The sequence below is a fragment of the Megascapheus bottae genome, chromosome 3 (assembly GCF_031878675.1).
Source record: "Megascapheus bottae isolate mThoBot1 chromosome 3, mThoBot2.hap1, whole genome shotgun sequence".
Taxonomy (NCBI): Eukaryota; Metazoa; Chordata; class Mammalia; order Rodentia; family Geomyidae; genus Megascapheus; species Megascapheus bottae.
In genome coordinates, this window is record NC_143511.1 from 71,514,296 (window position 1) to 71,529,496 (window position 15,201).

Below are 15,201 nucleotides of genomic sequence, written 5' to 3' on the forward strand. Positions count from 1 at the left end.
TCCTTTGATCTGATGATGTTTCCAGTTCATACAACTGACTTTCTTCTTACTAACTCTGGAAACTCAACTGAAATACTACTATATACATTTCAGATATTGGTTTGGTAATAAATATAGGACCTTTTAATACCCTGGTACATGATAGTTGCCTAAGTCCTTTCCTTGAAGGTCCTGTTGTTCTAACACTTGGACCAACTTTCTTGGGGCAGAGGAATGTATTAGCTGGGGACTCAAACATAGTACCTTATGTTTTTACTCATTGGCTAGCATGCTACCAACTGAGCCTTTCCTCTACTCTGTAAGACTGGGTGCCAGTCTAACATGACAGAAGAGGCATAGGATTAGAAGTCCACTGGCTACACTATCTATGGCCCCACACACCTATAATTCTAAAATCCCATGTAGTAACACCCCTACCATAGTTGTAATCTCACTTTCCCTGGAGAAAAGGCAAAACAAAGGCAATCCCAGTTCCTGAACTTCTATTGTGGGCTAGGCTGGTGCAATTAAATAGTTGATTTAGTCCTCCTCCTCCTCAAAAAAAAAAAAAGCTCCAATGATGTGGTATGTAGTATAATACTTTCCATTTCTTGAATGTTTATTTCATCTGTCCAGACAACTGCAAATGATAGCTAAGTCAAGGCTTCTACTCTGTAGGTGGTCTCAAAATACACCTTAATCCGTTTAGATCATTCTACCAGTTCTGGAAGGGAACAGATTGATATTCCAGTTAAAACTATATATACATATACATATACCTATACGTATACATACATACATACATACATACATACATACATACATACATGCATACATCACAGCTAGTAAGAAGCAAAGCAAAACAAACACTCATTCTGCAAAGGTCAGAATGTCATTTCTAGGAAGTTCTATCTCGTGATACCCAAAGCACATCTGGCCATCATGCCTTGCGAAGAACTTGTAAAAGAGTGTGTTAATATTTCAGGTAGTGAGAGAGAAGGAAACCCCCATCTAGAGGCACATTTGTTATACTATTAGGTTCCATTACCTTCATGCAATGCCCGGCGAGCTAAAGCCTCAAATTCTTCAAAACTATGAAGCAGGTAGCAGTGTTCCTCCTTGGGGGTGGAAGCCACATCATTCAGTTCCCGGATGTTTCCCTGCCATATGCCGAAAGTGAAGATCTCCACTCCAGCATCTCGCAGTGATGCCGCAATACTTCTTGGATCTCCACCATTGGAATAGCCGTCGGTAATGAGAAATATAACTTTCGTTGAGTTTTCTCTAGCATGTTGAAGAATTTGCTATGAAGACATGGGGAAAGTTGGTCTGAATGCGTTTTGTTAACCGAAGCCCCAGCTTCTTTCCTTCTTAGGAAAGGTAGGACTTCAGGAGCCACTGATTATGGGCGTGTCATCACAGTAGGTCAGGAAATACTGACAGAAAAAACAGAAACAGGTATAGAGCCCATAGTGGTCTTTTTATAGGAACACAATAAAACTCAAAAGCATTGAAAATGTGTCATTTTAGCTAGGTAGGCCTGTGGCTTCTGTAACTCTAACTACTCAGAAGGCTGAGATCTGAGGATTGTGGATAAGAGAGCCTGTAAGGCTCTTATCTACAGTTAACCACCAAAAAACCCCCACAAAAAAACTGGACGTACAGCTGTGGCACAAGTAGTAGAACCTTGATCAAAAGAAAATGCTAAGGGACAATGCATAGGCCCTGAGTTCAAGTATCAGCATCAATAAAGAACAATCAACACATGTTTATGGGATATATTTTTAATTAATACTACAATTATTGCTAAATGACCTTTTATTGTTTCAATAAATATGAAACAAATCAGACTCCTAAGCATCTATTCCCAAGAATACTTCAATTGATCTATTCTCTATGTATTTATATATCTATATATTTATATAACTATCTATCCAACCACCTATCTATCTAATCTGCCTAAATCAGTACGCGAACATATATCAATTGGAAGAAAACTTAACAGAAAATGTCTTTTCTAGAATTTGTAATGACTGACCTGCTTCCTATATTTGTTTTTCCACAGTTCCTTCAAAAATGTACAATTGATTCAATACTTCACTTTTAGACCACCCAGGATTATCATTAAATCAGCTGTTTTTGGCGGTATTCTATCTTTATGAGAAAACATTAATTCACTGAATTCGACATTTGAGCTTTATTATTTTAGGGCAAGTGGATTCTGTTTTACAACATTATATCTGGTTTCTTCTCTATAGATAAATGGGAATTATGAAACCCTTCAAGTAAATAACCTATTTATTGTGTTGACACTTTATAACACCAAGCCATACAGACATAAGAAAACTAGAATTTTTTTTGCCAGTCCTGGGGCTTGAACTCAGGGCCTGGGCACTGTCTTAGGACACTTTTGCTCAAGGCTAATGCTCTGCCACTTGAGCAACAGCCCCACTTCCCACTTTTTCTGAGTATGTGGTACCAGGGAATCGAACCTAGGGCTTCGTGCATGCTAGGCAAGCACTCTACCACTAGGCTATGCTCCTGGCTCCAAGACTAGCATTTTTTTTTTTTGCCAATGGTAGGGCTTGAACTCAGGGCCCTGAGCACTGTCCTTGGACTTTTCTCAAGGCTAGTGTTCTACCACTTGAGTCACAGCACCACTTCCAGCTTTTTCCTCTGTATGTGGTGCTGAGGAATCGAACCAGGGTCTTCCTGCATGCTAGGCAAGCACTCTACCACTAGGCCAAACTTCTGGCCCAAGATTAGCATTTTTTAAGTCTAGAATTACAATTCAATTTTCTGTTGTTTTTCATTAGAATTGAAAACAGTAAAGTAGTACCAGGGTATATATTCAAGCAAGTTGGAAGAAGGAACTCTTTTTTATGAGGCAATAATTCAAGAAGCAATCATTTGTGGAAAGTAGTCAAGAACAGTAATAATTGTATCTTGCATTTTCCAGTAGTTAAAAGAAGATATTAAAATTCAAAAAATGAATTGTGTGCTGGCTAAAGCTGAATTTAAAGAAACTGGGGTTTGAACTCAGGACTTCACACTTCCTAGACTGTCATTTTGTCACCTGAGCCACACACCTTTGGTTATGCTTTTATGCTTTTGCTGTTTTTTTTTTTGTTTTGTTTTTGTTTTGTTTTTTGCCAGTCCTGGGCTTGAGCTCAGGGCTTGAGCACTGTCCTTGGACTTTCCCAAGGCTAGAGCTCTACCACTTGAGCCTTAGCACCACTTCCAGCTTTTTTCTATGTATGTGGTACTGAGGAATCGACTACTCGGGTCTTCTTGCATGCTAGGCAAGCACTCTACCACTAGGCCAAATTCCCGGCCCTTCTGGTTTTGGTTTTGGTGCTGGTCCTGGGGCTTGAACTCAGGGCCTGGGCACTGTTGCTGAGATTCTTTTTCTCAAGAATAGCACTCTACCTATTTGAACCCCAGCTCTACTTCCTGCGTTTTCTGAGTAATTTTTATTGGAAATAAAATAAGCATAGCCACCAGAACCTGGCTTTTGCTGGTTATTTTTCTGAGATACAATCTTGTGTACTTTCCTATTTGCACTACTCTTGAGCTAGAACAGTCCCTCTGTTTGCCTCTCAAGTGGCTACGATCACATGAATGAGCCTTCAGCTTTTGGCTTCAGTACAATATTCTGGATAGCCCCTCGTCTAGGGTCTACACCCATAAATACCTATCCACTGAATGAGTGCATGAGTGGATGGGGGAACACTAGGATTCCCTAGAGAAGGATCACTTGAGGGAGCTGACCTTGACTGAGTAGTAGCAAGGTCAGTATCCACACTTGTGTGCTATTTTAAATAGCTTTGAACCAGATACATTTTCCTTTTTTTGTGACTTTATTGTCCTTTTAAAACAAACAAATATCCTACAAACATACTAACGTTAGCTCATAATCGCAATCTTTACCATCCAGGTGGTGAGGCATGAATAGTTTTGTGTTAATTCTATTTTTCTTTTGAAGAACTGGTGAGCATTTACAGGAATCATTAGATCTGCTGGCAAGACAACATATTAAGCTGACAAACTGCAAAATAATGGCAGGACCAGTAGTTCAAGGATAGAATTACACAAGATCTGGGTTTGAAATGCACACTAAAAACAGAGGAGGGGAGAATGATTTACTGAAAAAATATTTTAACCCTCCTCCATCTTTGTGCTTCATCATGCTCAAATAGAAAACATAATTCAATAAAAAGAACATTGGTCATAGGGACAGGACTGGAGATTTAAGAAGTAATGAGATGCGTGATACGGCTTGTGGAATGTGGTAGGGTCCTGGCACTTCTCTCAAGTGTTTCTGAAAGAGTTTACATCATCTGCCCTTGGCGAGCCATTCCAGAGACAGAATTTGAGATCCAGAATATTGAATGAGGCAAATCATTTGCTGCCAAAGAAAAACTCAACATGGACTCTGTCATGGCAAAAGGTTATCACCATCTGGATTCTATCAAGCCTCTGATTAGCTTGTATAAATATCTGGCAGGGAAGTAAGCTCCTTGGGTCCAGCCAGGGTCCAGCCATAGTCATCAGAATGATAAAAATGTAGGGTTGTGTAACATCTTTCTAACAACCAAGATCCATCACTGTTACACAAGCCTGCACCCCTAGCCCAGAGGGGGTAGGCCCCAAGGCAGCTTACAACAGAGCTATTTCAAAAAAATGGTCTTGAAAGAAATAGGAAAATTTTAACACATCCGAAGTCAGAACAATATTTGCTCTTGAGCTTCATTAATTAAACTGCATGCAAATATAACATTAACTGTGACATGGACTTAGCTAGAATTGCCTTCAGAGACCAGCCTGGACTAAAGATGACTAACATAAGAAGGTAAATTACTTATCCTTTAAAGAACACATATTCATCATGTTTGTGTCATAACCATCCTAACCCAAGGAGCAGAAAAATAGTAAAGTAAGTTAGTATTTCAACTTATTTCTACATTTTTTTCTTCCTAGGAAACATAAAATTCAAACAAGAGATTCTAAGTCTCTTATTACACTGTCCTCATCCTTCACATTTTAAAATTTCATCACCTTAGAAAAAAGTTATATTAAATGAAGTGAATCAGATTCAGACAAACAAAGGTTACATGGTTTCCCTCACATGTGGGAACTAGAATGGGCCAATAAATCTGTAGGTAAATGGTTTGGGTGGTATGCAAATAGCTACAAAGGAATGAAGTGAACTATAGTCGATGCTATAGAGAGCTCAAATAGTGTAAGCTTTTAGAAAGACACAGTCAAAGCCCAACAAAATTAGCACCAGGAAATGGGTACTTGCAAGAGCAGAGTAGGTGGGGGAAAAGGGCAGACAATGAACGGGGGTGGGGGAAGACTGCAGTCAATACCATGTAATTTAAGAGTAAGGGAAGGGGTGAGTTAAAGGAGGAGTCGGTGACACTGATCCAGATGCACTATGTTCATAATCTGCTATGTTAAATGGCACCTCCTCTGTACAACTACTTAAAGATAATTTTTAATTCACCAAGCTTTATCTGTTGTTTGATTAATATTTTTACTTAGAATACTCTGATATTCTTTAGTTCAAGTGATGCTTATTGCTATGTAGTTTTGAATATTATTTGCAGAAAATGTTACATTTTTCTGTTGGTTTATCATTTGCATGATTTTGTATATTATAGTCATTTTTACATTTTCATCTCATCCGCCTTTCCCTCTAAATATGGGAGAAACGTCTTAGGCTTTTTCTTCCATATCACTCATGACATTGCATTTTATGTTTCTTATTGCAAAGTTCCATTTTCTCTTCCTTTCAGATTTTCAACCAGTTTGGTTTAAATTTCCCTTTTTTCTTTATCCTCTTAATTTGCATCTCTAAACCAGTCTGTCATTTAAGTGCATGTAAGAACATGATTTCTAGGATTTGATCCTATTTTTCATAGTGAAGTCTTACAATTTACCTGTATCTTATTACACTTTGCGTGTTTCACTCTAGCAGAAGATGCTCAAAGAAGCCATACCGGGTTGAGGGATTTTCTTCATCTGTGGCCAAGGAAAGAGATCAAGTCAAAGTGCTCACAGGAAACAGTAAACAAGTGGGAAACACACACATTGGAATTTGTGCCTGTCACAGTTGCCATTAAGATTAGGAAAACAAGCTGATAATGTAGCCAAGTGATCAGTGAAAAAGTTACACAAACACACACACTGTGTTTGTGTAAATACTGTGGGCACTGTAGTGTCACTGCCGCTATTTAAGGCACATGCAGCATTTGAAGTCTATTACAACTGAAGAAGTAATCATTTCCTTTAACTCCTTTAATTTACGCACCGGCAGACAAATGTGGTTAGCAGCTTCATCTTCACTAAAAGTCTACAATTTCTCCTTTCCTAAGGAATAAAAATTTGGAACAAATACAATTCAAATTGTTAATTATCTATTTTAAAACAATGGGAACCATGCTGAATTACAAAAGCCCATCAGATTTCCTAAGTAAATAAGGAATACATTAGTATAAGTATCTTCGTAATTATTAAAGTGCCCTTTCAAAAATCTAGCCAAAATAATAAGAATCTAACCACCATAAACACTGGACTGGTTTTTGTTCTGTTTCTTTTTGCTATACTAGGGTTTGAACCCAGGGCGCTGCAGATGCTACTGGAGTCATAGCGTAGGACCTTTATGCTTTTATAATTTGGGGGCCTCTCTTGGGACTGGCTTGGACTGTGATCCTCCCTATCAACACTTAGCATGAAGCTGGGATTAGTAACACACTGGGATAACAGTACTCAGCTTTTTATTTGTCAAGAGGGGGCCTCAGGAACTTTATTTTCTATTTCACCTAATTTTGTTTTATTACTTTATTTGCCTAGAATGTAATTCTCCCTATGTTAGGCTCTGGAGAAGCTGGTATTATAAGTATAAGCCACCATGGCCTTGCTTAGAATTGTCCTTGTGGTTTCTGACCCTCTAAAATAATTCAGAACTAGAAAGCAAGGAACAAACTAGAAAAAAAGGTACACCATGCTTGTTTATGCCATGCTTAATTACAGTATGAATGACCTTAAATATAAAGAACTTCAAACAGCTCTAAGTAGAAAGAAAAAGAAAAATAACAGGAGCATAGGTGAGGGTTCTAACCAAATAAAATATAGACAAAAAGAGAGAAAGAGGAAATACAAAAATGTTTAACTTTATTGATATAAAAGTAATGTAAATCAAGTACTGGCAACATCAGTTTTTGACTTTTCAAACAGCTATAGTTATTTTAAAATTTCAAAATTATAAAATGTATGGGGAAGCAGAGACTTTTCTTGGAAATATTACTTAGTTGGTCATATTTGGATTACAGTATGACAAAGAGCTCATAGACTTAAACATTTCATGTCATTTGAACTTCAGTGCCACTGGTAAGAATATCATGGAAAAAGCCATTTATACATATGCAAAAATGACCTCATGAATGCATATGCCAGAATAATTTGCGACAATAAATGAACCAAAAAGATGAAATTCCAACAAGAGGTGCCTTAATAAATTACAGGGCAACTGTATAATACTACTACAATGACACTGCTAAATAATACTAAATGTAAGAAGTAAAGAGTGATTTTGAGTATAGGCATATGCCAGTCCTGGGGCTTGAACTCCAGGTCTGGTGTTCTTGCTTGGCTTTTTCTGCCCAAGTCTGGGGCTCTATCACTTAAGCCACATCTCTACTTTCAGTTTACTGCTAGTTAATTCTGATTATTTAATTATCTCTAATTATCAAATTACCTCTAATAATCTAATTACCTCTACGTAGGAGTCCCTTGCCTGGACTGGCTAGGCACTTCAATTCTCAGATTTTAAACTTTTGAGTGGCTAATATTATAGACATTGTCACAAGTATCTTGATAATTTCACTATATATGTTTACAATGATGTGCACATAAATGTGAATGCATTATACACGTACATATGCGGCTGACAGTAGGTACATTGTCACGTTGACTATCTTCTGGTGGTATTTTGAATTAACTAGCAAATTTTGATTTACTTCTAATTTGTAGGTGTATATCATTCATAAATTTCCTCTTTCTTCTTTCCTCTGTGCTTTTCCCAGAGAAAGTCACGTGAACTCAGAACAGAAGTTGTATCACCAGGGCCTGAGCACTGGTCCACGGCTATGCTTTACCACTTGAGTCACCGCATTACTTCTCGCTTTTTCTATAGATATGGTACTGAGGAATTGAACCCAGGTTTTCGTGCACGCTAGGCAAACACTCTACCACTAGGCCAAACTCCTGGCCCAGTAACTAGAAATTTTTAGTAATACACACTCTCTCTTTTTCTCTGTCTCTGTCTCTGTCTCTGTCTCTGTCTCTGTCTCTCTCTCTCTCTCTCATATTTATATTCCATCATTTACTAGTTCTTCAGAATTTGAGTTAAAGTACATCCCCTCTTTGGTACTTTCTCAGATTCTTCTGTTGCAGGTAAAAATAATGCACCTCAATTTCCTCACATATATGACATAACATTGCCTGGTCCACATTTATAGTTAATACTTTTAAGGCTGTCTCTAGTCCCAGGTAGACTGTCAGGTATTCTATGGCAAAGACAATAAAATATATATTCTTACACTATTGATGATAAGAACTTTAACTAAGAACCTACTGAATTAACAGATGAAAAATTTAAATTCTATAATTTTTGCTAGATATATGTCCAATAGAGAAAATAAAATAGTAAACTCCAGTCTAGTAAATACTGTTCTCTACTTAAGAACCATGATACATATCACCTTTCAATTTATTTTACCCATTCCATACTGCATCTCCATTATATATTTGGCCCTATGCTATTGTTGTCTAACTGTGCTAACTTTTATGACACAAAAGAAATATTAACTGCAAACTAAACTAAAACAATGTCACAAGTGTAACAGCAAATATTACCTAAAAACTAACTAAACTAAAACAATGTCAAAAGTGTAACAGGAAAGAGAATAGTACAGCCATGGAACCTTCATTTTCATCTTGCAACTTCAACTGAATCATGTTTAGCATGTTTTATTCACTTTAAGTATGTACTCAGGCTTCATTGACTGAAATTCTAGAAAAGGAACAAATGTTGGCTTGAGTATCCTTTAGGCTATTTATGGCAGTCTAGCCAAATTAGAGGAGAACCAGAAGGTCATCGAAGAACTTAGTCTCAGATTTATGGTAACATAGCTCTTCCACCCACATACATGCTTTAGTTATTAAACATGGACACAAATCATTTTGAAATGGACCCATGGGGGACAGTACATCAAATAGAAAAATAGTGTGTACAGGAGTTGATGAGTAGCAGGCCCAATGTAGACTGTAAAAAACAGCAGAACAAAGACAGAAAGACCGAACAAGTTTCCAGTCATGCCAACTTCCAACTCGCATTCTGGGCACACAGGAGAAACCAAGAAAATCTCAAGAGCCAAAGTAAACTCATTAGAATTCAAAAGGAAAAAGAGAAGGTATGTGACATTTCTCTATAAAGAAAACTACTACTTTATTCAGATAAAATCAAATTGAATAACTATAATTTCAGTTGACATACTAATTGCCTATACAATATGACTATATAGCTTCAACTGCCATAGTCAAAGGTCTTTGTGCTTTCCATCAAGAACTCCAAAGAGAAAATAAGATAATCTCAAATGGTACAACTATTTGGTATTTGGGCATTCATTCATAATTTTACAAGTAAACTAGGCAACTTTTTTGATATAATAAACAACTATGAGGAAGCCAATTGTCAAAATCATGCTTGAAGCATCTTCATTTAGTTCAAATATGAGACAACAAGGCCTCATCCCTTCAGTGTGTGACTACCACTCAGTGAAACAAGGCAAAAAACAAAATGATAAAAAGTTGATTGTGTAACATATACAAAAAGTCCATTAACGTAATATGGTGAGATAAGAAAGATTTATGTACAATAGCTAACTGCCATATTTTACAATAAAAAGTAACCTTTAATAGATTTTTTTGCTAGTCCTGGGCCTTGAACTCAGGGCCTGGGCACTATCCTTGGGCTTTCTCAAGGCTAGAGCTCTACCACTTGAGCCACAGCACCATTTCTGGCTTTTTTTTCTATGTATGTGGTACTGAGGAATCAAACCAGTGTCTTCGTGCATGTTAGGCAAACACTCTACCACTAGGCTGAACTCCTGGCCCCACCTTTAATAGATTTTAAAAGTCATTTGTGGGCTGAGAATGGGAGCTCAGTGGGAAAACTCTTGTCTTGTATGTTCAAGGGCCTGGGTTCAAGTCTCTCTCTCTCTCTCTCTCTCTCTCTCTCTCTCTCTCTCTCTCTCTCTCTCTCTCTCTCTCTCTCTCTCACTCTCTCTCTCTCTCACACACACACATACACACACACACACACAGTAAACGAGTAAGAAGAAGATGTGCAAAGAAAACGAGAAGGGAGAAAAAACGACGTTAGCAATCTAATTTTGCTTGTGTCTGCACAATAATATATACATGAAATATAACTGTTGGAGAATTTCCTCATAGGCAAAAGTTTTCATTATTCAATTTTAAGAATTAACTTATAGTCAGACACTGCTGGCTCATGTCTGTAATCCTAGCTACTAAGGAAGTTGAGACCTGAGAATCCCAGGTCAAAGCCAGCCTAGGGAGAAAAGCCTAAGAGAACTCTTATCCCCAATTAGCCATGCCTCAAAAGCTGGAAGTGGAGCTCTGGCTCAAAGTGGTAGAGTAGTAGCTTTGAACAAAAAAGTTCAGGGACAGCTCCCAGGCTCTGAATTCAAGTCCCCAGGACCAATACACACACACACATACACACACACACAGACACAGACACACACACACCCCCCACACTACACACAGAATTAAATTGTAAAATATTTCTCCTAAATATTATATATGTACATATATTATATATGTGTATTTATATATATAAAGAATGAGACAGAAATGCTAGTTCATATAACTATTATAGGTTATAAAAATATAACTGTGAGTTATATATACTTGTATTCGTTTTTGGGTTTTTTTGCCAGTCTTAGGATTTAACTCAGGGTCCAAGCACTGTCCTTGGGCTTTTTCCTCAAGGTTAGCACTCTGCCACTTGAGCTAAAGCACCACTTGCAGCTTTTCTATGCATGTGGTACTGAGGAATTGAACCTGGGTCTTCATGCATGCTAGGCAAGCACTCTACCACGAGGCCAAACTCCTGGCCCCTATATTCTTGTATTTTTTAATGCTATCAATCACTTATTTTTCCACAAGAAAAAGTAGCAAAATGTATTTTCAACCCTGGTAAACAGTATTTAGTGAAGAATCTCATGGTTATCCTTGCAATTTTAAACTAAAAAGAAACTTACAAAGAATGTCTTAATCACACATATAAAATCTATAGGGATTGGATATTCACTTAACTGGTTTAACCAAAGTGGAAGATTTTCTGGAAGCACTTAGGAATATCTCTTCCAACCCAAGTTCAGAGGGAAGAATGGAGCCTCAAAAAGACTGAAACATGAAGTCACTATGAATCCTGGCTACTTTCTGTGTCCTTCCATGTGTTTTCTTTTGGGATTATGCAGTAGGTTATCTCAGCCTCTCTCTCTGCACATCTTACATTCCTTACATTGATGGGATTTCTACAGCTCTGGACACAGTCCTAAACTCTATGTTGCTTTGCTTTCTAGTTAACAAAAGAAGACATGCATCTATTTTAAAAAAGAACTGAATATAGTATAAGAAAGGGTGAATTCCTTGTGGTGTGACTCCTCTGAACAACTGAGAGTTTAACTAAATCAATGCCAGGATGCTAAAACAGGTTTTGTGTGAGGAGGGGGCTCTTACAGGGGGACAATGGAAAGAGGAATAGTGGGAAAATGCAGTAGTAAAACTCAGCACTCATTTAATAGAATGAGGTAACCTGAGGAGATCAGTGGAGTTAGGATAGATAGGGGAAAGATGGGAGAGGTGGCACTGAAAAAAGATGCATTGTACTCATAAAGTGACATTGAATTGAAACTTGGAACAATTAAAGATAATTTTAAAATAAAGAAATTGTAAAACAACTACAATGATTCTCTCTCCCCCTAATTCAAATTGCTAGGAAAAAGACATAAAAAGGCTTCATCTCACCCTCTTGATTGGTGCCTCAATACAAACAGAGGAAAATACAACTTTCATAGGTGGTCCAGAGAAAGGAAAGAGGAGAAATGATTTGACGTGGACTGCAAAAGATATGAGCTACAAGAGAAAGAAAGAAAGAAAGAAAGAAAGAGAGAGAGAGAGAGAGAGAGAAAGAGAGAGAGAGAGAGAGAGAGAAAGAAAGAGAGAGGGCTGGGAGTTTGGCCTAGTGGTAGAGTGCTTGCCTAGCATGTATGAAGACTGGGTTCGACTCCTCAGTACCACATACATAGAAAAAAGCTGGAAATGGTGCTGAGGCTCAAGTGGTAGAGCTCTAGCCTTGAGAAAGTCCAAGGATAGTGTTCAGGCCCTGAGCTCAAGCCCAGGACTGGCAAAAAAAAAAAAAAAAAGAAAAAGAAAGAGAGAGAGAGAAAGGAAGGAAGGAAGGAAGGAAGGAAGGGAAAATGAATTTAATGCTACTCTTAGAACTCTAGCAGAAAAACTGATTTGGAAAATTGTCAGGTCAAATTGTCTTTCCAAAAGAACATCCAATACTAGAGAACATGGTAAGCTCAAGTATAAAAATATTTCTGAAACAACTAGGGCAATGTTATTTATGACTTAAAATTCATCAGTAGTGATGTCTTCTTGTGAGATACTTTAATAACTATAAAGAAAAATTTTGAGGGACAGTTGATGAGTGGATCAACAAGTTATGGTATTTGTACACAATGGAATTCTATGCTGCTGTTAGAAAGAATGACATTGCCCCATTTGTTAGGAAATGGAAAGACTTAGAAAAAATCATATTAAGTGAAGTAAGCCAGACTCAAAGGAACTTAGGCTCAATGGTTTCCCTCATTCGTCATAATCAGTAGAAACCTTGGGCTCTACTAGCAGAGATCTGCAATAGAGCAAAATCTTGATACATAAGGCCATATAGTATGAAGCTAATTGAAAAGACCTCCAGGATATTGAAACAAAAGCCATATAACGAATGATTGTTGTCCTTTAATGTACTACGTTGTCTCTCATCTCCTTTGCTGTCCCTTGGTTATCTCATATTGGTATAGTATCTCACTTTGTTACCTGATATATTGAATTTATTTGTATTTGGTTATTTGAAATTTGATAGGGAAGGGGGGAAAACCAAGACGGGTGGGGGGTGTGGGGGGGAGGGTAATGGGTACCAAGACATGTGAAAGGGTATCAATGTATGTGAATTAATGCACCTTCTATCTGGCGAATATCATGTAACCCTTTTACTAATTACAATAAAATAAAATAAAATAATTTTTTGAGGGAGCCGAGTGTATAAGAAAGACATAATCTAACCACTATAATGAAACAATTTTGGTAGCAGTTAGCAAACACAACTTTGGAAGACTTCAAAAAGCCAGTATATTTCACATCAAATCTACTAAAAATGTAGAGTAATCAAAGAGTAGAGGTTGAGGGAAGCTTTTAAGTTCATGAACTTAACTTTGTATTTTATTTGTGATCATTACCAAATTCACATTTGTGACACTGATTAGCATTCCAAACAAATGGTATTCAAAAATTTGTTGTATTTTTCTTCTTTTTTGTTTGAATAATCATATCAAGCAATCAGTTTAGAGCAAACGATTCAGTGTTTATCTCCTTAAAACAATTGGAAGTAAACACTATGGGTTGAGTTTTATTAGTAGATTAGATTTATTACATGTTGAGCCTCTCTAATCTGAAAATGAAATATCCAAAATGCTACCAAATATGCAACTTGTTGAGCATGCATTTGATGTCAGGGTGGAAAATTCCAATAATGAAATTTGGTTTCATGCACACAGTAATTAAAATCATTATACAAAATTGTCTTCAGATAACTGTACAGTGCATATTAAATATAAAAATTTTCATGTTTAGGTTTGGGTTGTATCGTATCTCATTAAATATGTGCAAATATTGTTATACATGCAAAATTACAAATATGCACAATCACAAAACATCCAAAATCTAAATGTTTCTGGTTCCATGCAACTGAATGTGAGATTTTCAAAATGCTTCCATATGCATTTAAATTATTTATCTATGACTGTAGTAGCACCTACACCCATCATAATTCAAATGTGTTGTATTTTAAAAACATTTTGACTCTAGTGTCATTTCCGATAGATTAAACAATTCATAACTTGGACAGTGAAAGTTCTCTAAATGTACATTAGACATGTAAACAAGTTAGTTCAATATCTACGGTATTTATGAAAGCGTTTTCTAAACATTGATAACCATGCAACTAGTTGCTAAAACAAATTTTGTTCTTAAACCCAAAGAAACTATTAAAATAGTCAAAGAGGATTTTGTTTGTTTGGGAAATGGGTTAACATCTGAATAAAAAAAAACAGAATGATGCAGAGAACACTGAGTAACCCAAATTAAGATAAATTGAACTTAGTTGGAAGACCAAAGATTTGGCATATAAATTTATAAACTTAAGTGTAGGTTTAGAACACCCAGGACTAAAAATAGTGGGTTTTCCTTCAGGCACATTTTTTCCCTTAATAAAGGGTATAAGTTAGCACTGACCTTGAACTAGGTTAATCTAAGATTTCAGAAAACAATGAAAGGACTGAGACAGAGACAGATACTCCTTAAGTGGAAGATATCACTACTGCCTCTGCAGAGACTAGTAGGTATACTTATTAAGGTATACAAAATGGGCCTGATGCTGCTGATGAAGCCATAGTTCATGGAAATAAGCTCTGATAAGCAACTCTCCAGATGCAAGGGGAGGTTCTGGTGGGAAATATGAAAGCCCACTGAAGACTGTCTTCTTAGAGAATAATCATCTAAATGACATTTACCCAGAAGTTCATTCCTATTACGTTTCCATGGCTGGGGATAACTCACCATACCCAGATCTATGACTTCTTACTAATACAGTTTTCTGGCTAAGTGGATCACATAGTAACTTAAGAAGAACCATTTTTTCCTGTGGTTCTTCTCCATAGGAGAAGGCTACAACTCCCCTTAATCTTTCTCTAGCTGAAATCAAAGCCCTGTTGATGTCCTCACCCATTTTTCAGACTTCTTCAGGTCAGCGGCTCCATCTCTTTGCTTGAGAGCTTTCTTGGG

At 37.0% G+C, this 15,201-nt stretch overlaps 1 protein-coding gene across 1 annotated transcript in view; it reads right to left on the minus strand.

The window, feature by feature from the left end:
- The window catches only part of Svep1 (sushi, von Willebrand factor type A, EGF and pentraxin domain containing 1), a 152,536-nt gene that overhangs the window by 128,006 nt on the left and 9,329 nt on the right, over window positions 1-15,201 (minus strand). Inside the window, exon 2 of the mRNA XM_090330416.1 lies at window positions 1,028-1,283. Within this exon, the coding sequence (XP_090186542.1) occupies window positions 1,028-1,283 (256 nt within the window). The remainder of the gene's footprint in view (window positions 1-1,027; window positions 1,284-15,201) is intronic.